Below are 23,528 nucleotides of genomic sequence, written 5' to 3' on the forward strand. Positions count from 1 at the left end.
AGCAGCCCAGTAAGTGACACCTCACTGGAATCAGGCTCTCTTTCCCTATATTAAGCTGCTCTTGTATTACATAGCAAAAGCGTGCTGACAGATTACCTTTAATAATAAAACTAGTAATTTTACAACTATTAGGAGTTTTAAAAAGACTTCTGCCGAAAACACTACTGTCTACATATACAGTACGGACCCCGTAGGTGACCCGGAAAGCTGATGTCTTGTCTGCTGTTTACTGCTTTGCCTTATCTCGTAGCTCACCGGGTGAGCACTTAGCATTTACATTTATCTGGAGGCATTTCTCTATTAGTGATACTATTCCAGGGAGCCCTTGTTCCCCTATCTTTTTCTGATGGTATTACAATACAAAAATTGGCAATTAAAAAAAATAAATAGAGACACTATTTTGAATGTGTCAGAGCTGCAATACCAGACACAGCCCATGGTGAAGGGTGGCACTGTGTCTGGATGGAGGCATGTTTTTCTTTCAACTTCTTAAACTACTTTATTGTTCTTATTAGTGTCACAAAATAAAAGGTGAGTATCCTGTAATTGACATCTAGGATATTGTTTTCATCCTTGTCCGTGCATGTAATCATTAAATGGCGTAAAAAAGGCAATTGTTATGTGTGTAATTCCATAACAAACTTTGAGAAGTGTCTGCAAAGCCTCTGGGCGTAGCGTTTCTATAAATAATAAGGATTAAGGTGATCTGATACGGTACTGTAAGACGGGGTTAAGTTATTACAGTTGGCACACATGAGCCCGGGGTGATTATGGTGACCCTGGAACGCTTCCATTGTGCGAGCGGTGAATTGTTTTCAGATATGAGAGTGATAAATGCAGGATCCAAAATAGCCTTCAGTAGGAGTGCTCTCATATCTGGCATTATTAAGAGGCCGGGCACGTGACCTCGGGGAATAATAGCCGCCTAGCCACAGCCTCACTGGGATAGCAGGCACAGGGGTGTCCAGGACAGAGGCTGATGAGGCTGAGCTCAACCTGAAGGTCAACAGAGGTCATCTACACTCCAGTGCATCACCGCTCCATCCACAAGCTGCCACCCGACAGAAGAACTCACTCTGAGATACAGTTACCGGGAGCATGACCCAAGTGATAGCCAACGACATGTACAACTATACCTATGAAGAGAACGAGTACATGAACCAAGAAGATGAATGGGACCGAGACATGCTGTTAGACCCAGCATGGGAAAAGCAGCAGCGCAAGGTACAGCTAAAGGGGGCAACAATATCCTAGTGACTAAAATCTCTTCTGTGTTGAACTTTAGTCTAAGGCCTCATTCAGACGTCCGTTTTTCTCGCACTTTAGAGTGTGGTCTGAGTGTAATCAGTTTTTCTCGTACACGGTTTCTCTGTCTTCTTCTTTCTGACTTTGTAGGTAAATCAGATGGCATATGATTAATTCATATACCCAGTATACTTTCATTGACAATTTTAATCTGACTCTTGGACCAAAATCAGACATAGGCCCACCATTTTTCGCGGACCGCTAAGTACGTGAAACATCCCGGACATGTGAATGGCCCCATAGATTATCACAGGTACGATTGTTATCTGCGAAAACCACGGAGAGCACTTGTATGAGAATATCGGACATCTGAATGAGTCCTGAAGCAGAGGTCCACAACATTTTAAGGTCCGAGTGCCAAATTTTGTGCTTGTACCACTCCCAAGGGCCACCTAAAATTTAAAGGGATATTCTGATACAAGGTATATATCGACAGTAATATAAGTGCCATAATCTATTAAGTTGGGGTTCCATATCTGAATCTTCCACTGCTGGAGACCAAAAAGGTTCCTCTGCTCCTTTTTTTAGCAGTAAAGTAAAAAGCGGTCAAGATGATCATACAAAGAGTGCAGCGATCCCCATAGTCTATGAGAGTGACGGATCACAGAGGAGCCAGAGATGGCTGGGGACCACAAAGAATGGTATCACAGGCCACATTTGGCCCCCGGACTGCAGGTTGTGCACGCCTCGTCTAAAGCAAGTGATATACTGTATATTGTATTCTCATTAGTAAAGGGGTTGTCCAGTGTAAACATGTCATCATCTATCCACACAATAGGTGATAGCTTCTTGATCAGTGGGAGTCTGACAATCGGGATCCCATTAAAATGGAGCAACAGTGCACATGCTCCACCTGCACTCTATTCATTCCCTATGGAGCTTCACTACCGAGCCCTAGAGAGAATGACTATCGCGATGTTCGGGAGAGTGACATGCCACCCATTCTACAACCACGATAACAGTTCCCTTAGGGATACAAATTCCTTGTTCTGTGGACTGGTGCAGGTCCAGGTGTTTGGACCCCCCACCAATCAGTGACTTATGACCTATCCTTTACACATTATTGATGTCCTCCTCTTTCTCAATATTGGAGGTAGACCCAACAGCTTGATCACATTTGTTGTCAAACATTTTTAACATTTTTGATTTATCATATTTTAGAATTTAACAACTATGTATTATTTAAACTAATATATAAGTACATATTAAACCCATATATGTCTTGCTGTCACTTTTACAACTCTGGCAAAAGCTAAGAGACCACCACTTCAAAACCCTGTCATGGGCAGCCCAATCTCCAGACCTGAACCCCATTGAAAACCTCTGGAATGTAATCAAGAGGATGATGGATAGCCACAAGCCATCACACAAAAAAGAACTGTTTACATTTTTGTACCAGAAGAAGTGTGAAAGACTGGTGGAAAGCATGCCAAGACGCATGAAAGCTGTGATTAAAAATCATGGTTATTCCACAAAATATTGATTTCTGAACTCTTCCTGAGGTAAAACATTAGTATTGTTGTTTCTAAATGATTATGAACTTGTATTCTTTGCATTATTTGAGGTCTGAAGCACTGGGTTGTTTTTTTTAAATTTTTACCATTTTTCTTTGTCAGAAAAAAAATGCAAAAATTATTTCTTGGAAATTCAGAGACGTTGTCAGAAGTTTATAGAATAAAAGAACAATTAACATTTTACTCAAAAATATACCTATAAAGAGAAAAATCAGACAAACTGAACATTTTGCAGTGGTCTCTTAATTTGTGCCAGAGCTGTATATAGCAAAGGTTAATAAATCTGTAACATTTCACACTGTCAGCAGGGGAGTAATGAAAAGAACGGTGCTATTACTCAAAGTAATACCAAGTATCAGAAGCACATGCCAGTCTTGATAATTTGGCCCCATAGAGCAGCAAAACTACTGTATTACTTTATACTGTATATGCTAGTGCAACAATAAACATTATACTTGTTAAAGACTACATTCCCACAATGACTATTTTGCTTTTTTTTTTGTTATACAGATTTTCTGAATCATTTCTGCACCTATTAGATCAATTAGGTTTTTTCATTTTTTTTTAGTTCATTTTTTTACATATGTTTTTATCTAATTTTTGACACTGCAGTTTTTGTCTCTTTTGGGATGTGGTGCTTTAAATATAACTGCTTTGTTTTTTATACTTCCTGCTATTTGGTTTTGACAAAACTTTATTGATACAGTCATGTGCAGATTACATGAGTGTTTACACCGTTTTCCACGATACTTGTAGATTTTCTGCATCTATTGCAATTCTATGGAGAAAATCTGCCCTTAACCCCTTTCTGACATCAGACGTAGTATCCCGTCGAGGTGGGGTGGGCCCCTATGACCACCGACGGGATAGTACGTCATATGCAATCGGCCGCGCTCACCGGGGGAGCGCGGCCGGGTGTCAGCTGCCTAAGGCAGCTGACATCCGGCACTATGTGCCAGGAGCGGTCACGGACCACTTCCGGCACATTAACCCCCGGCACACCGCGATCAAACATAATCGCGATGTGCCGGCGGTACAGGGAAGCATCGCACAGGGAGGGGGCTCCCTGCGGGCTTCCCTGAGCCCCCCGCAGCAACGCGATGTGATCACGTTGCTGCGAGGGTCTCCGTACCTCCCTCCCTGCTCCAGGCCCGGATCCAAGATGGCCGTGGATCCGGGTCCTGCAGAGAAGGAGGTGGCTTCACAGAGCCTGCTCAGAGCAGGCACTGTGAAGCCTGCAGTGCTGTAAGTCAGATCGGTGATCTGACAGATTGCTGTGCAAACTGTCAGATCACTGATCTGTGATGTCCCCCCATGGGACAAAGTAAAAAAAAAATTTCCTTTATCAATTTTACCAAACGCGGAACGGTATAAACGCCTCCCCCAAAAGAAATTCATGAATAGCTGGTTTTTGGTCATTCTGCCTCACAAAAATCGGAATAAAAAGCGATCAAAAAATGTCATATGCCCGAAAATGTTACCAATAAAAACGTCAACTCGTCCCGCAAAAAACAAGACCTAACATGACTCTGTGGACCAAAATGTGGAAAAATTAAAGCTCTCAAAATGTGGTAACGCAAAAAATATTTTTGCAATAAAATGCGTCTTTCAGTGTGTGACAGACTGCCAATCATAAAAATCCGCTAAAAAACCCGCTATAACAGTAAATCAAACCCCCTTCATCACCCCCTTAGTTAGGGAAAAATTAAAAAAATGTATTTATTTCCATTTTCCCATTAGGGTTAGGGCTACAGTTAGGGTTGGGGCTAAAGTTAGGGTTAGGGTTGGGGCTAAAGTTAGGGTTTAGATTACATTTACAGTTGGGAATAGGGTTGGGATTAGGGTCAGGGATGTGGTTAGGGTTACTGTTGGGATTAGGGTTAGGGGTGTGTTTGGATTAGGGTTTCAGTTATAATTGGGGGGTTTCCACTGTTTAGGCACATCAGGGGCTCTCCAAACGCGACATGGCATCCGATCTCAATTCCAGCCAATTCTGCATTGAAAAAGTAAAATAGTGCTTCTTCCCTTCCGTGCGCCCAAACAGGGGTTTACCCCAACATATGCAGTATCAGCGTACTCAGGACAAATAGGACAACAACTTTTGGGGTCGAATTTCTCCTCTTACCCCCGGGAAAATACAAAACTGGGGGCTAAAAAATAATTTTTGTGGGAAAAAATTTTTGTTTTATTTTTACGGCTCTGCATTATAAACTTCTGTGAAGCCCTTGGTGGGTCAAAGCGCTCAGCACACATCTAGATAAGTTCCTTAGGGGGTCTACTTTCCAAAATGGTGTCACTTGTGGGGGGTTCTATTGTTTAGGTACATTAGGGCTCTGCAAACGCAATGTGACACCTGCAGACCATTCCATCTAAGTCTGCATTCCAAATGGCGCTCCTTCCCTTCCGAGCCCTCCCATGCGCCCAAACAGTGGTTCCCCCCACATATGGTGTATCATCGCACTCAGGACAAATTGGGCAACAAATTTTGGGGTCCAATTTCTCCTGTTACCCTCGGGAAAATGCAAAACTGGGGGCTAAAAAAATAATTTTTGTGGGAAAAAAATTTTGTTTTATTTTTACGGCTCTGCATTATAAACTTCTGTGAAGCACTTGGTGGGTCAAAGTGCTCACCACACCTCTAGATAAGTTCCTTAGGGGGTCTACTTTCCAAAATGGTGTCACTTGTGGGGGGTTTCAATGTTTAGGCATATCAGTGGCTCTCCAAACACAACATGGCGTCCCATCTCAATTCCAGTCAATTTTGCATTGAAAAGTCAAACGGCGCTCCTTCCCTTCCGATCTCTCCCATGCGCCCAAACAGTGGTTTACCCCCACATATGGGGTATCAGCGTACAAATTGTACAACAACTTTTGGGGTCCAATTTCTACTCTTACCCTTGGGAAAATAAAAAATTGGGGGCGAAAAGATAATTTTCAACAGGGCAGACAAAGTACGCCTGTGCCAGAACCGCTGCGTGAAGACCAGAAGAGGACATCATGGAATGAAGATAGGAGGCGCTGGAGCAGACCTGAGACACTTTGACCGGACCGCAGCGGGACCGCCCCTGGGTGAGTATAATCTAACCTCTTTTTCTCCTCTTTCAGGTTACATCGGGGGCTTATCTACAGCATTACAGAATGCTGTAGATAAGCCCCTGATGTCGGTGAGCTTACCTCACCATCGATTTTGGGGGTGATAGGTTCCCTTTAAAGCATTACTCACGTAATCACATTATTTTTCACAATGCACAGTAACCGCTTACTTATTGTTAATATACAGACTAACCCCAACATAAAGTTACGTTCTTGTACCTTTGTGTGTTTTTACAACTCCATCTGCCCCTCCGTGCCCCCAGCTTCACATAGCTGAATGGACAATACTATATTCGTGTTAAAACTACATTTCCCAGCAGCACTTGCTTCTCCTCAGTGCTTAAGACCCCTCGCCCCTTTCCTGTGCTCTCATGACTAGCTTCATCAAACTAATGTAAGTGTAGAATTCACCTAATGTTTCTGTGCACTGTCTGCTCCTGTACAGTCCTGACCGATGTTATCTCTTGCCATCTACATCAGTATCATTGCAGTATGGTTTTACAAATTAGTATCGTGAAACGGAAAATCATTTTGTATTGATGCATATGAGAGAAGATAACATCACTGATCTCCCTGCAACAGGTAGAAAACACAGGTACACTAATCTTAGACCCTCCTAATGTATGTCTCTGCTCTCAGCCCCCTGTATACAGCTGAGTCCTGCAGTATATCCTTCCTTCTGTTCCTTGTATACAGAGCCCCATCCTTCAGTATATTTCTCAGCCCCCTGTATACAGCCCAGTCCTGCAGTATATCCTTCCTTCTGTTCCTTGTATACAGAGCCCCCTCCTGCAGTATATTTCTCAGCCCCCTGTATACAGCCCAGTCCTGCAGTATATCCTTCTTTCTGTTCCTTGTATACAGAGCCCCCTCCTGAAGTATATTTCTCATCTCAGACCCCTGTATACAGCTCATGTTGCCTTACAGATGTAAGTAATAAGCACACAAGCACTGGTAAATAATAAATAGTAAATAATAAAAGTTAAATTTTACGTTTTGGAATCTTCAGTTAGGAATTATTTGCCTTTTGCAATTTGTATATAATATGTGGATAACCCACACTGATTCCTTGAACAATTTTGGTGTCTCCTATACTGTCTAGTCTCTATATTGCACCTCCTTGTAACATCCCTCCCTCTGCATGCTGTCTCCTCCATAATGTGCCCTCACACTGTAGCCCCATGCTGCCCCCTTTCTATAATGTTTTGCATACACTCACCCATACTGCCGAGTCTCTATTCCGTGCCCCTTTCTCAGACTTTTACCCCCATATTGTGCATTCATACTGCATCCTCTATAATTTCCCTTCCCACATTGCCCACTCTATATTCAGTGTCCCTTCACACTCTACCCTCCCCCCATACTGTCACCTCACACTATTTTCCCTCCAGAACACTCCCATGTTTCTCTGGTTCCTATGACCTCATCTCATTGAGGAACGTTACGTTGACCCTAGTAATCACATCTTCATTTGTACTCATGCCCGAAATATGCACGTTCTCTGAGTCGGCTATCAGTTTAGCAACTGACTTGGAAAACCGCTGGACAACACCCCCAGGGAGCAGCAAAATGCCACCATGTAGGAGATGCCTCAGGTGGCCAAATGGCATCTCCTTCAGGCTGTGCCCAGGACAAATTCTTCCCCTAGTTTTGTAACTGCCCCTTTAAGCATACTTTTCTAGTATCTCTATAAACATTAAATGCAGACATTGTGCTCATGATGTTACCCTGCAGGCGTTGTAGATGGGCTTTTATAACTAGGTGTTCCTTTAGGCTACATTGTCCTGCTACATCCTGGTTGTAGATATGTCAGATCGACAGTATGGATTAGGACAGTACTGTATCTATGTATAGAAATGGCTTGATTTCAGAACCCATGTCTGTGTATTTGAAATGGATTCTGCGGGCAGTTCCCATTTATCACTCTGAACAGCCTCACTGGTCAGCCTTTCCTGGCAGGCTGCAGACATGTATGTCCTATGAGACAATCTCTCAGAAGTAAAGGGATGTAAGCCTGCCTTTGCAGCTATTGTGGGCTGCAGACTCTGGACTGTTGCCATTCTGCTGATATGCAAGGTATGAAATCTTTCAACAGATGCTGCTAGCAAATGATGAAGTCTGTGGGATTACAATGGATGAGATCGCTAATTATAACTACAGTTTGTAAGGTCCGTGGTAATCCAGCAGTCTTTCTATCACATTCTTTGTTTCAGGAATATCAGATGTTATCTTACGCCACTAGGAGCTAGAACAAATGATTTTAGATGTGTTCCATTAAACATATATTAAAAAGGCAGTAGCTCTGTCTGCTATCATGTCTTGTTTTTTGGTTAATCTAAAGAGGACCAGTTTTAGCATGTTAGACTAGCCACATCATGGAATAGTGACTGCTGAGCTGAATAGATATTTTTTTTATTCCCCATCTTTGTCGCAGAGATACTAGCTTGTAAAGTTTATATGCTAATTGTCACTAAGACTAAGGAAGCAGATATTTTTTTCTGGGGGAATCTACTTTTTCCCTTGCATGTTGTTTCCCAATTGAGTCGCCCACCAGGGCTGTGGGGTACTCGGTACCAAGTCCTGCGTTCACAGGGGGATGTCACGGTGGCGACCCGGTCCGTGGCCCAGGGCGCCAATGTAAAAGGGAAAAGTCTTTAAAGGGAATAAAGTTTATGTTCGTGACGCCACCTGTGGTATTCGGTCAGTGGGGACCGACGCTGCTTTAAGGGGTCCTCTGGGGTGATGTTATGGCAGCTAGATAGTATAACTTCCCACAGGTGAAGTATTTCCCCAGGGCTCCCGGTGTGTACATGGAAGATGGTGAATGGCGCAGTAAAGAACGAGGATGCAGGTTTGCATTCTCTTTACCTTGTTTATTGAAGACTTCAGGCAGCCACAGTCCAGGGCACCAGACCACAGGGCAGGCAGGGTCCAGCCGGCTTGGAAGCGAATCCAGAGTCCCCTTTACCAAGTGGAGTTAAAAGCCTTCCTCTAGCGCGGTGGTGTTGTAGTCCCTTACTGCCTATGGCTTCAGATAAGGTCCTCACAGATGTTCTCTCTCTCTGTCCCCCGTATAGGATAGGACATAACCTGTATGACTGGTGACTTGAGCCTGTTTATAGGGACTCTAGCATGCCCTGGGCTCTGAAGGGGTCACCGTGTCTTCAGGTGTGTGTGGGGACAGATAACTTGCAATTCAGCTGTCCTGCCGGTCTCTGCTGTAAGCCGTAGAGTCCTTACAACCTCTGTGGGCCGGCTACCGGTAATCTGTGCTTCAGAGGGAGGCAGCCAGATCTTAGCTGGTCTCCCCTGATGTTACTGTCCTGTGCTTCGCTCTCCTGCACACTCACGGAACAGTGTTCGGCTTTCTGTATGTCTCTTCCTCCAGGAGCTGCAGTACTTCAGACTACAGGCCCCTTCAGACCTTTTGACACTCTCTGTCGGCATGCTCTCCTCTGTGTCTCTCACTTTCTGAACTGAAACTGAACTCTTTCCCTCCAGATCAGGATGTAGTTATATGGGAGTTCACCTTAAACAGGTTTAGAGCTCCCCCTTCTGGCCTGGAGTGTGAACATGTTGAATGCATTGTGGTTACCTGATAAAAGATCTCCTTCATCGCTTCCAAACGTAACATCACTCTCCCCGTGAGGAAAGCAATGTCACAGTGACAAACAGGACCCTGGGGCATCACACAATCATAAGCAGGAGATGTCATGCAGGGAAAAAAATGACATATCCCCAGAGAAGGTCAGAATAGAATTTCTCCTGCTATACAAGTCATTACACACATCCTTGCACTCCTCCAAGAACTGACTGCTGGTGACTACTGTGTAAAGTAGAGCAGAGCTATTTGTAATTAGAAACATCTCTTGCAGCTTTTATCTCAGGGCACTGTCAGCTTTGCTCTACTCAGCCACTCCCCTCATTGACTGCTGTGAGGTAAAAGCTGCAAGAGGTTTTTGTAATGACAAATAGCTCTGCTCTACTTTACACAGCAGGCGCCAGCAGTCAGATCACAGAGGAGAGCAGCGGTGTGTGTCATTACAGGTCTCACAGGAGAAAGCCCACTCTGGAAGCATGTTCTTTATTATTTTTACTCTGCATGACTCCTGCTTGTGATTGGTCAACCTCATGCAGGGCAAAAAGTACATGCCCTCAGAGATTAACCTCTGCTAATGCCCTTGGTCTTGGCATAAGCTAGAATATAAACTTCACCAGCTAATATCTCCACAACAGATATAAGAAATTAATATGTTTTTGTTTTATTCTGTTCTGCAGCCATTATTCCATAACGTAGCCAGTTTAACATGCTCACATTGGTGAAAGGTCCTTTTCATGCTATGTCCCCATGATGAGTTTTTGGTGACTTTTTAATTTTTCAGATAGCCCACACCATTTCTGCACCTATTATGTAAATTAGGTTACTTGCGGTTCTTTACATGTATTTTTGACACTCTGGTTTTTCTCTGTTGTGGTATGTCATGCTTTAAATAAAGCTGCTTTGTTTTTGATAATTTCTGGAATTTGACTTGATACAGTCATGTTTAGATTACATGCATTTCCACTACAAAAAACCCACTAAATATGCATGTGCATTTTTACCTGTGAATTTTCTGCATCTAATGCAAGTCTACGGGAAAAATCTGCACAAATGTAAGAGTGGTGGACAATGATTGTCGCGTTCCTACCCCTGAAGACACCAATCGTGTTGTATTGTAGTGTAAACTGTGTCCTGCATTTTTTGTATATATTATGTATTGTGATATGGCAATGTATAGGGTTTAAGTAATGTAAATGTTAATGCCTAGTGGTGGTGTAGAATTGCAGGGACGTGGGATGCAGTGACAAGCAGGAGGCAGAGCAAGAGTTAAAGGGTTTATTACAGGGGATACTCCACGCAGGGAGAGAAAGGGTTATGAGGGGAGTAAAACTGAATATTGTACCAATAGGAACCCTTTATGTACTAAAGATAACACAGATAAAATATAGCTTTTAATTAATATACCAATTAAAACCATGCCACAAATACAACCAGATAAACACATAAAACACACAACCGTGCACTCTGGGATAACCCTGCCAAACAATACCTCTTAGTACTGCCTACCTATCAGTGGAGGTTGGCACCCTAAACACAGATACGAGATTGGCGCCCCCACTCACCGTCGGCTGTCCCTATGTCTCCTAGTATGGATCCTAATATAGGTGTCACATACAGACCAGCACTTACACTAGACAGGAAAAAGATAGGCAGACTAACTGGCTGATTGTGTATATATATATATATATATATATATATATATATATATATACAGTGGGGCAAAAAAGTATTTAGTCAGTCAGCAATAGTGCAAGTTCCACCACTTAAAAAGATGAGAGGCGTCTGTAATTTACATCATAGGTAGACCTCAACTATGGGAGACAAACTGAGAAAAAAAAATCCAGAAAATCACATTGTCTGTTTTTTTAACATTTTATTTGCATATTATGGTGGAAAATAAGTATTTGGTCAGAAACAAAATTTCATCTCAATACTTTGTAATATATCCTTTGTTGGCAATGACAGAGGTCAAACGTTTTCTGTAAGTCTTCACAAGGTTGCCACACACTGTTGTTGGTATGTTGGCCCATTACTCCATGCAGATCTCCTCTAGAGCAGTGATGTTTTTGGCTTTTCGCTTGGCAACACAGACTTTCAACTCCCTCCAAAGGTTTTCTATAGGGTTGAGATCTGGAGACTGGCTAGGCCACTCCAGGACCTTGAAATGCTTCTTACGAAGCCACTCCTTCGTTGCCCTGGCGGTGTGCTTTGGATCATTGTCATGTTGAAAGACCCAGCCACGTTTCATCTTCAATGCCCTTGCTGATGGAAGGAGGTTTGCACTCAAAATCTCACGATACATGGCCCCATTCATTCTTTCATGTACCCGGATCAGTCGTCCTGGCCCCTTTGCAGAGAAACAGCCCCAAAGCATGATGTTTCCACCACCATGCTTTACAGTAGGTATGGTGTTTGATGGATGCAACTCAGTATTCTTTTTCCTCCAAACACGACAAGTTGTGTTTCTACCAAACAGTTCCAGTTTGGTTTCATCAGACCATAGGACATTCTCCCAAAACTCCTCTGGATCATCCAAATGCTCTCTAGCAAACTTCAGACGGGCCCGGACATGTACTGGCTTAAGCAGTGGGACACGTCTGGCACTGCAGGATCTGAGTCCATGGTGGCATAGTGTGTTACTTACGGTAGGCCTTGTTACATTGGTCCCAGCTCTCTGCAGTTCATTCACTAGGTCCCCCCGCGTGGTTCTGGGAGTTTTGCTCACCGTTCTTGTGATCATTCTGACCCCACGGGGTGGGATTTTGCGTGGAACCCCAGATCGAGGGAGATTATCCGTGGTCTTGTATGTCTTCCATTTTCTAATTATTGCTCCCACTGTTGATTTCTTCACTCCAAGCTGGTTGGCTATTGCAGATTCAGTCTTCCCAGCCTGGTGCAGGGCTACAATTTTGTTTCTGGTGTCCTTTGACAGCTCTTTGGTCTTCACCATAGTGGAGTTTGGAGTCAGACTGTTTGAGGGTGTGCACAGGTGTCTTTTTATACTGATAACAAGTTTAAACAGGTGCCATTACTACAGATAATGAGTGGAGGAAAGAGGAGACTCTTAAAGAAGAAGTTACAGGTCTGTGAGAGCCAGAAATCTTGATTGTTTGTTTCTGACCAAATACTTATTTTCCACCATAAAATGCAAAAAAAATGTTAAAAAAACAGACAATGTGATTTTCTGGATTTTTTTTTCTCAGTTTGTCTCCCATAGTTGAGGTCTACCTATGATGTAAATTACAGACGCCTCTCATCTTTTTAAGTGGTGGAACTTGCACTATTGCTGACTGACTAAATACTTTTTTGCCCCACTGTATATATATTTATGAATAGTCATATATATAAACTAGGTTTATAAAACATAAAATGTTCATTTTTAGTACTTGGGTTGAAAACCCTTTGTTGGCAATGACTGCCTGAAGTGTTGAACTCATGGACATCACCAGACGCTGTGTTTCCTCCTTTTTGATGCTCTGCCGGGCCTTCACTGCGGTAGTTTTCAGTTGCTGTTTGTTTGTGGGCCTTTCTGTCTGAAGTTTAGTCTTTAGCAATTGAAATGCATGCTCAATTGGGTTGAGATCAGATGACTGACTTGGCCATTCAAGAATATTCCACTTCTTTGCTTTAATAAACTCCTGGGTTGCTTTGGCTTTATGTTTTGGGTCATTGTCCATCTGTAGTATGAAATGACAACCAATCAGTTTGGCTGGATCTGAGCACACAGTATGTCTCTGAATACCTCAGAATTAATTCGTCTGCTTCTGTCCTGTGTCACATCATCAATAAACACTAGTGACCCAGTGCCACTGGCAGCCATGCATGCCCAAGCCATCACACTGCCTCCACCGTGTTTTACAGATGATGTGGTATGCTTTGGATCATGAGCTGTACCACGCCTTAGCCATACTTTTCTCTTTCCATCATTCTAGTAGAGGTTGATGTTGGTTTCATCTGTCCAAAGAATGTTCTTCCAGAACTGTGCTGGCTTTTTTAGATGTTTTTTAGCACAGTCCAGTCTAGCCTTCTTATTCTTGATGCTTATGAGTGGCTTGCACCGTGCAGTGAACCCTCTGTATTTACTTTCATGCCGTCTTCTCTTTATGGTAGATTTGGATATTGATACGCCGACCTCCTGGAGAGTGTTGGTCACTTGGTCGGCTGTTATTCTACGATCATCCACCACTGTTGTCTTCTGTGGGCGCCCAGGTCTTTTTGCATTGATGAGTTCACCAGTGCTTTCTTTCTTTCTCAGGATGTACCAAACTGTAGATTTTGCCACTCCTAATATTGTAGCAATTTCTCGGATGGGTTTTTTCTGTTTTCACAGCATAAGGATGGCTTGTTTCACCTGCATGGAGAGCTCCTTTGACCACATGTTTACTTCACAGCAAAACCTTCCAAATGCAAGCACCACACCTCAAATCAACTCCAGGCCTTTTATATGTTTAATTGAGAATGACATAACGAAGGGATTGCCCACACCTGTCCATGAAATAGCATAATATAATAATAATGGTATAATATAGATTGTCGTTGACCTTTAAGTAGCTGCTAAGACAGCTCCAAGTGGTGTTAAAACTGAATATTGCAACAGGGTAAAGGCCCCGTCACACATAGCGACGCTGCAGTGATACCGACAACGATCCGGATCGCTGCAGTGTCGCTGTTTGGTCGCTGGAGAGCTGTCACACAGACAGCTCTCCAGCGACCAACGATCCCGAGGTCCCCGGTAACCAGGGTATACATCGGGTAACTAAGCGCAGGGACGCGCTTAGTAACCCGATGTTTACCCTGGTTACCATCGTTAAAGTAAAAAAAAAACAAACGCTACATACTTACCTATCGCTGTCTGTCCTCGGTGCTCTGCTTCTCTGGTCTGGCTGTGAGCACAGCGGCCGGAAAGCAGAGCGGTGACGTCACCGCTCTGCTTTCCGGCTGACCGGCGCTCACAGCCAGACCAGAGAAGCAGAGCGCCGAGGACAGACAGCGATAGGTAAGTATGTAGCGTTTGTTTTTTTACTTTTAGGATGGTAACCAGGGTAAACATCGGGTTACTAAGCGCGGCCCTGCGCTTAGTTACCCGATGTTTACCCTGGTTACCAGCAAAGACATCGCTGAATCGGCGTCACACACGCCGATTCAGCGATGTCAGCGGGACCTCAACGATCAAAAAATGGCCCAGGCCATTCCGACACGACCAGCGATCTCACAGCAGGGGCCTGTTCGCTGGTACGTGTCACACATAGCGAGATCGCTACTGAGATCGCTGTTGCGTCACAAAACTTGTGACTCAGCAGCGATCTCGCTAGCGATCTCGCTATGTGTGACGGGGCCTTAAGAGCAAATGTTTATGAAACAGGTAAACTTATCAGTCTCATGGTTTCCGGTCTGTGGAAGCTTGAAATCCCACGGTGGCGCCACCAGTGGTGCCTGAAGTCTCTGGCCTGATCCGGTAAAAAGTTGATGCACTGTCTTCTGACGGAAGCGGCGTATCCCGGCTCTCCTAGGCGAGGTCCTGCTTTACTGGGAGAACGGGTGTGCTGAAAAATAGTCTGTGGCCCCGCCGGAGTGTGACTCAGTTCAGTGGCAGAGGTGGGAGTGAAGCTACCTGGCTCTGTATGATTCACCTGGTAAGCCTTTGGCCGCAGGTTAGCGGCAGTCAGCGAAACAGTGCGGGACAGATTCTCAGTAACAGGGGTAAGCGAGCACTCAGATATATGTTCCTCACAGTCAGTGTGCGCACAGGCTGGGGAGCTGCAACGCGGGTCTGGATAATCGTGTCGCCCAACAGAGAGTGAATCAACCTTCATTCCGCCAAGTCTCTCGCTTTCCTGCGCACCGTCCCTTTTATCCCTGACATGCCCCCTACTGTCAAGTGCAAAGGTTTGTCCGGGCCAAAAAGCTTACCCCCAGCAACAATGGTGACAGCCCCGATAGTTCCGGAACCAACATGAGAGAAGTATTACCGACCCAGTCCATCTTCCTACAGTGGTATAAGATAGCATAGGGTAAGACACAGGGTAGAGCTTAGGACACAAGGCAGGTAGTATAAGGTAGTTGACTGTAGATACATAGCAACATTTGTAAAAGGTAGGAGTTGATGTTTGTGATTAGCCCATAGTGGGAGGGGCTTAGTGTTGGGGCAGGTGACTGCGTCCTGTGGTTGGTTAGGGACAAGTTCAAGTTGTAGCATTAAGTGTCTGTGAGCAGTGCTGCCGTTTGAGTCAACTACTAAGAGAAAAGGAGACTAAGGGACAAAAGAGTAGAAAGACCTTGAACTGAATGAAGAGACAGTGGCCTTCCACCTTAAAGGGGTCCTTGGATAGGAAAACTTGTCATGAGTAACCCTGAGCCTGCTAAACGCCGAAGGTAATGGACCTAAACGGGACTGAGTTTGTGGGACTAATAGGTGGTCCGAATGGTAGGTCCAGTATGCCAGTAGTGGAAGAAATAGGATGGTGAACTGCTGTGGGGGTGGAGGGACCTCCTGATCAGGACTGTGGCAGCAAGCTAGGCTGTGACAAAGTAGGGCGAAACAGAGTGCTTCACTGGCCCTGGATTAGACCACAGAGGAAGGAAACGATGTGTATGAAAATGCTTCTCACTGTGAAGGAAATGTCCATAAAACTTTGTATCCGCTATCCCTTGTGCATAACCTTTATCGCTTCTGTTCGGTAAAGACTGTGTTTTAGAACAGAGATCTCCTGTACTGAACTTTAACAGGTATGGTCCTCACCATCGGCCACAGGCAGCTGCACGGGCCTCACAGCACTATCACCCAGCCAGGGCCCATTCTTTCTTGTAGAGTGCAGCAGTTTGCCCACGACTAGCCTCTCTGCAGCATGCTCACAAGAAAAAAGCTATGTTGCAGATTTCAAACACACACTGCAGGTGAGTTTACACTGAGTAAAATAAGAAGCACAGTGGACATGAGGTTTCTATAAATCTAATCCTAAGACGCTGCATTTGTGTCACAGTGAAAATATGCAGCATCAAAAACATCATAATTGGTACACAGCCTTAAAGTAAACCTGAGAAGTTGCCGATGCCTGCCAACCCACCAGAATTTGCATATTCCTTTATAAACACCCTGCCTAACAAGCCCTTTATTATGGATGACACATACGGGTGTTTTTTTTTTTTTAAAACATTTTTATAATCCATTTTTAATATGCAAATTAACCTTTTCTGACTAGTCAATGGGGCATTTGTTTCCGGAGACTAATTGTTCGACACAGTGGGCGCGATAACATGATTGGCATGAGCCGGCGTCATCTCCTGCTTTGTGCAAATATTGCGCATGCGCACAACACCTCTACTACACGTCATTGCGCCTCTGAAGCCGGGTGTACACTCGGGTCGGGAGAGCCGCCAGCTAGTCCATACAATGTGTTCCGATTTTGTTCCAATTTATACGACCATGTGACTTCGTCCTAACACTGCCTGAATACCCGTACACTTAATCACCCATGAAACTGGGCATGGCCGTGAACGTAGTCTGATAATGTGATCCTTTATTGGACAATGTCAGACTCTGTAAGGACACCCCCAATCTGGTAACACCCAGCCGTCATTGCATTCACAGATTTGCAGGATTTACAATTGTTCAATTGTTATTATTTTATGATAAAAAAAAACAAAACATTTTGTCAGAACAGCTGGCAGATTCTCTCTAAATTACGGTTGCATTGTACCTAGATGGAATGGATAATGCAAACATTTAATTAGCAGAAAACTTATATAAAAAATTAGCCAAAAAAATCCACTTTTTTACACTAAAATTGTAGCTGAGCAAACCTACAACGGTTTATAATTTAATAAACACTTGTAATTGTGATTGTGTTATTACTTTTGCACATTATGTTCTCCCAGACAAGAACTAATAGGGTACAAGAAAGGTTATAGGGAAATCTTTTTTTTTTTATTGCATTGTACCATTAGCAGTCATTCTATTTTTTACAAAATGTGCAGCTTTATGTTTGCTAGTACAGTACGATCACAGGATTCAGTAAGTCAGATGTGTTTTCGCATTTAATTGGAACCTGACAGTATCATGGGCAGCAAGAATCAGACACTGGCTGCTTTATTGCCGATGCGTAGGACCTATTTTGAAATCTTGTGGCCAGGGACCATGTGACTTGGAAGACTAGTCCAAAAGGCAGGTCCCCGATGTCTTTTCCTTGCCCCACTCCACTAGGCTGACAGGTCTTTCCTTATACATTTGTATAGGGAGAGAAGGAGGAGCAGATCAAGGAGAAGCCGTCAGGGACCTGCTGGTTTTTCAGAGTTTGTTTTCTGAAACACAGCAGTATATCAAAGCAAGGGTGCGTTCAGATGCCCATGCTAATTGGTCCAAGATTGGACTGCAATGCATGGACTGGCCATGGGCCTCCCAACTCAAGCGTGAAAGCTTCATGCAGCTGTCATACTCGGGGTGGGGGAGCCGCCAGCCAGGCCGCGCACTGCTTTCCGATCTTGCTCCAATTTATACGGCCATCACACTGCGCCCTAAATGCCACTTGCATGTCTATGTGGTGCATCCTGAAGAAGAAGCATCTATCCCTGGTACGCTATGCTGGAAGAGATTCAGAAACTAAGTACACAGAACAGTAAATCCTGCTGGAAGCGCTGTGTGCAGTCTTGTAGTTTTAGCATTATGAGTAATACCCTCCGCCTTGACTTTCATTTCTATTTATAAGACTTTATGGGCCTTTTCAGTCATCAGGAGGCATACACTTAGCCTTTTTTCATAAAACTAAAAGCAACTTTTCCTGGATTTCTATTTCTATGAGGTGGGTAAATATTGTAAATATTAAGCTCATTGTCTACTTCTTTGTTCTTTTTCTGGAAGATATGTTCCGGTATTATATGTGACCGTTAGAAAATCAATCAGTTGTCCACAGCCTTTATAACGCAACTCCTGTCTTCACCAAGCCAAAACCGAGTCTAACTAGCAGCCTGTACATATTCCCATTAAAACATCTTCATCTTTATTCATTTATAATAAAAAAAATCCCAAACAGCAAAAATGTATGACAAAGACAGACCGGGTGCCCACGATCCGGAAGTAGCATCGCTTTGGGCACAACGTGTGTTCGCTCCGTCCAAAGCGCTGCCGTCCATTGAACGCAGGTGAATTCGCATGTGTTCACTGAACCGTGCAGATTTACCACATCAAATACATGTCTGCTGGTGAAATTGACATGCTGCAGTCTTGAAAGATGCGCCACATGTCAGTCTCGAAGGGTTTTCCCCAGGTGAATATGAATGCATAGTGGACATGGTTATTTCCATTTTCGCTTTTCCGTTTTTTGCTACCCTTCTTTCCAGAGCCATAACTTTTTAATTTTTCCATTACTATGGTCATGTTGCTTTTAGTTTTTTGCAGACGAGTTTTACTTTTAAACGACATCGTGTACTGGAAAATGGGAAAAAATTCTATCTACGGTGAAATTGCAAAAAAGTGGAATTTAACAATTGTTTTTTGTGCTCCACCCGCAGCTGTTAGAGGCACGTGATGGCTGTTTAAATCAGCCATCATCTGCCAGGAAAGACGCATCAAAGTCAGGGACACAACATATGATGTAAATGTATGTCATATGTCATGAAGAGGCTAAAGAGCAACAAAAGTATGTACATACTGTATATCTATATCATTAAATCAAATAGAAAATTGGTCCTTATCCAATAGGGTGCCACAATGCTAATATGTAAATTAAGAGTGTATCATCTGGAAGGGTATTATCCCACACAGGCCAGGTGAACACAGTGACAACTTGAAAGAAGTATTTATAGATAGAATATTAATTAACACGTAAAGAACATAACAAACACTGAAATAAAATAAGGTGCTCCTAGTGTGAGAGACACAGGGACATACTATCCAGCACATATGAGTGAAAACATCCTATACACCAGAGGTCCCCAACGTTTCTGACCTTGAGAGCCACATTCAGCTCTGAGAGTGGGTCGCGAGCCACATCCAGCCTTGAGAGAGGGTCGCAAGCCACATTCAGCTCCCACCCACTCACAATAGTGGCAACCAAAGCCCCCATTACAGGCATAATGATAACCAAAGATTTTCCTCAAAAATCAATCACCCCAAAGCAGTATGCAAAGATTCAGGAGTTCCTACAATACCCTCCACTCAGTATTCTCCTATAAAGCACTCCCAAGACACTGACTCAGTCAGCTTCAGACACTTCCTCTGACGGGTGGTGTCATCTTGTCTCCAGCATACCATACTTAAATAATCTCAAAACCCCTAAGACCAGAATATGTGCATCCAGATCTGCTCTTCTGTGCAGGGCTGCTCACAAAATTCACCATTTTCAGATGTGATCTTCATACCGGTTTGCAAGAACTGGAGCTAATGACCAAGCTGGCAGACATCCGCGAGCCACAATTCATGGGACCGTGAGCCACATATGGCTCCCGAGCTACAGGTTGGGGATCCCTGCTATACACCAATAGTGTCTCCCTACTTTAAACCCTTAACACCCGGAGGTAGTTTTAGCGTTTTCGTTTTGCGCTCCCCTTCTTCGCAGAGCCATAACTTTTTAATTTTTGGTCAATATGGCCATGTGAGGGCTTGTTTTTTGTGGGACGAGTTGTACTTTTGAAAAACACCATTGGTTTTAACATATCGTGTACTGGAAAACGGGGGAAAAAATTCCAAGTGCGGTGAAATTGCAAAAAAAAGTGCAATCCCAAAGTTGTTTTTTTTTTTTTTTTACCATGTTCACTAAATGCTAAACCTGATCTGCCATTATGATTCTCCAGGTCATTACGAGTTCATAGACACCAAACATGTCTAGGTTATTTCTTATTTAAGTGGTGAAAAGAAATTCCAAAGTTTGTTAAAAAAAAATTGCGTAATTTTCCTATACTCATAACGTCTCCATTTTGCGTGATCTCGGGTTGGGTGAGGGCTTATTTTATGTGTGCCGAGCTGACGTTTGGTGCAGATACAATGTTTTGCCTGCCCGTTATTGCATTTTAATGCAATGTTGCAGCAATCAGAAAACCTTAATTTTGGCGCTTTGACTTTTTTTCTCATTACGCCACTTGGCGATCGGATTAATTCTTTTTTTATCTTGATAGATCGGGCAATTCTGAATGTGGCGATACCAAATATATGTATATTTGAATTTTTTTTAAGTGTTTTATTTTGAATTGGGCAAATGGGGGATGATTTTAACTTTTATATTTTTTTTATTTTTTTATATTTTTAAAAACTTTTTTTTAAACTTTTGGCATGCTTCAATTATCTCTATGGAAGACTAGAAGCTGCCATAACCAGATTGCCTCTGCTACATACAGGCAATGATCAGATTGTATGTAGCAGAATTGCTTAATTGCTATGAGCTCCGACCACTTCCGTTTACCGCTGAGTGAGCTGAACTACCACAACAGGAACACTGTCTTTTTAAATCTTCTGTTGGTCTATTATATAGACAACATAAACCAACATGAAGGGAAAAATTAACACAGCCCTTCTGGCAAAACAGGAACACGCAAAAAAAAAATGCTGTAACACAGTCCATACACGTACTAACCAACAGGCAATCCCTGCATGTGTTCAGGTTGTCTAACATCTGCAAATCATGCAGCTGCGGGGACACAAACATAATCTACGAGCTCGCCCAAGATACTCTGAGAACACCCTAGCATGCTCGGAAAACTCGAGTAAGGCTGGGATCACTCCTGAGAAACTCGCACGAGTCTGGCATCTCAATACCCGGCAATACCGCCAGCACTCGGACCGGAGCGCTCAGCTGCATAGAAATACATGCAGCCACACGCTCCGGGCCCAAGTGTCGGCGGTAGTGCTGCGTATTGAGATGCCAGACTCGTGCCATTCTCGCAAGTGTAATCCCGGCCTAACGAGCACACTCGCTCATCACTACAAAACACACTTTTCCTTTTTTATTTAAAAATAACAAGCACAGTCATACTCACCTAATGCCTATTCTACCGAAGCCCTCGTTCTCCTGTAATAAAACAAAAATAAAAAAAAAACAATGTTAACAGACTCCCTTTAAGGATCAAGAGTACTTTGGCTCTTCCATACATCTAAGACTGGCCATACACTCATTCACCTAGACATCCAAGGTCAGGTGTACTGAAAATATGGAATACTGAAAGTATGAAAATTAAATGAAAATGAGGGTTACTCTTTAAGTGACTTCAAGCTGCACAGTGCTTTCTCTGACTGCAGAAATCGTTGGCTTAGGAATATAATTGATTCATTTTGTACTTATGTGAAAGTTACACAAAGCTTAGGAGATAAATGGATGGTCATTTCACTAGTATTTTTAATTTTGACATGGACTTTCATTGCACATGGTGAGGCCTATGTATCACTTTGGTCTTTCTGGTTAGCCCCAGGCATCATGTTGGTTTCTCTACTGGGGCAGCACTTGAAAAAGTATGAAAGGCTGGCAAAATGTGGAGGCTGGCAGCAAGACGTAGTCGACTAAGTCTTGGTGCCCACATCCAAAAGGTGTATACGGCGAAAAATGATCTACAACAGAGGACACTATGACTCCATATGCATTATCACTGTCAATGGCCATCAGCGCATACAACCAAATCCCATTTTGTATGAGAGTCCCAACAGAGCCACTGAATGTAAGGTAAAAAGCTATGTGACCATTGCCTCAGTCACAGAGTTAGAGAAAGAAGTAGGCTTAGTCATACGGACATCCAGGGTCAGGTGCAGGGGTGAACATATAGGTGCAACCAGTGCAGCTGGACAAGGGCCCAAGAGGTAAAGGGGCCCAATTTTACCTTCATAGGAGGTTGATTTGTGCATTATGATTAATTATTGGACTACAAATTGCTATATACTGAACTTGTACAGGGGCCCTCTTCTGTCTGTGCCCAACTCTTGAAGACGTATAAACGGCTGAGGAGAAAAAAATAGCGCAAAATAGGGTGTTAAGCAATAGTAATTATTAAAAATGGTATAAATACAGTACAGCGCAAAGGTTTGGACACACCTTCTCATTTAAAGATTTTTCTGTATTTTCATGACTATGAAAATTGTACATTCACACTTAAGGCATCAAAACTATGAATTAACACGTGGAATAATATACATAACAAAAAAGTGTGAAACAACTGAAAATATGTCGTATATTCTAGGTTCTTCAAAGTAGTCCACCTTTTGCTTTGATGACTGCTTTGCACACTCTTGGCATTCTCTTGATGAGCATCAAGAGGTAGTCACCGGAAATGGTTTTCACTTCACAGGTGTGCCCTGTCAGTGGGATTTCTTGCCTTATAAATTGGGTTGGGACCATCAGTTATGTTGAGCAGAAGTCTGGTGGATACACAGCTGATAGTCCTACTGAATAGACTGTTAGAATTTGTATTATGGCAAGAAAAAAGCAGCTAAGTAAAGAAAAACGAGTTGCCATCATTACTTTAAAGGGACACTGTCACCTGAATTTGGAGGGAACAATCTTCAGCCATGGAGGCGGGGTTTTTGGGTGTTTGATTCACCCTTTCCTTACCCGCTTGCTGCATGCTGGCTGCAATACTGGATTGAAGTTCATTCTCTGTCCTCCATAGTACACGCCTGTGCAAGGCAAGATTGCACCTAGTGCAGGCGTGTACTACGGAGGACAGAGAATGAACTTCAATCCATTATTGCAGCCAGCATGCAGCCAGCGGGTAAGGAAAGGGTGAATCAAAAACCCCAAAACCCCGCCTCCATGGCTGAAGATTGTTCCCTCCAAATTCAGGTGACAGTGTCCCTTTAAGAAATGAAGGTCAGTCAGTCCGAAAAATTGGGAAAACTTTGAAAGTGTCCCCAAGTGCAGTTGCAAAAACCATCAAGCGCTACAAAGAAACTATCTCACATGAGGACCGCCCTAGGAAAGGAAGACCAAGAGTCACCTCTGCTTCTGAGGATAAGTTTATCCGAGTCACCAGCCTCAGAAATCGCAGGTTAACAGCAGCTCAAATTAGAGACCAGGTCAATACCACACAGAGTTCTAGCAGCA

The 23,528-nt window shown here is 43.4% G+C and overlaps 1 protein-coding gene across 1 annotated transcript in view; it reads left to right on the plus strand.

The window, feature by feature from the left end:
• The first annotated feature begins 942 nt into the window (after positions 1-942).
• Positions 943-23,528, plus strand: part of ACTN2 (actinin alpha 2) — a 113,207-nt gene continuing 90,621 nt past the window's right edge. Inside the window, exon 1 of the mRNA XM_069769006.1 lies at positions 943-1,224. Coding sequence (XP_069625107.1) covers positions 1,099-1,224 — 126 coding nt within the window. The 5' untranslated portion in view covers positions 943-1,098. The remainder of the gene's footprint in view (positions 1,225-23,528) is intronic.

This window comes from Ranitomeya imitator, chromosome 5 (genome assembly GCF_032444005.1).
Source record: "Ranitomeya imitator isolate aRanImi1 chromosome 5, aRanImi1.pri, whole genome shotgun sequence".
NCBI lineage: Eukaryota > Metazoa > Chordata > Amphibia > Anura > Dendrobatidae > Ranitomeya > Ranitomeya imitator.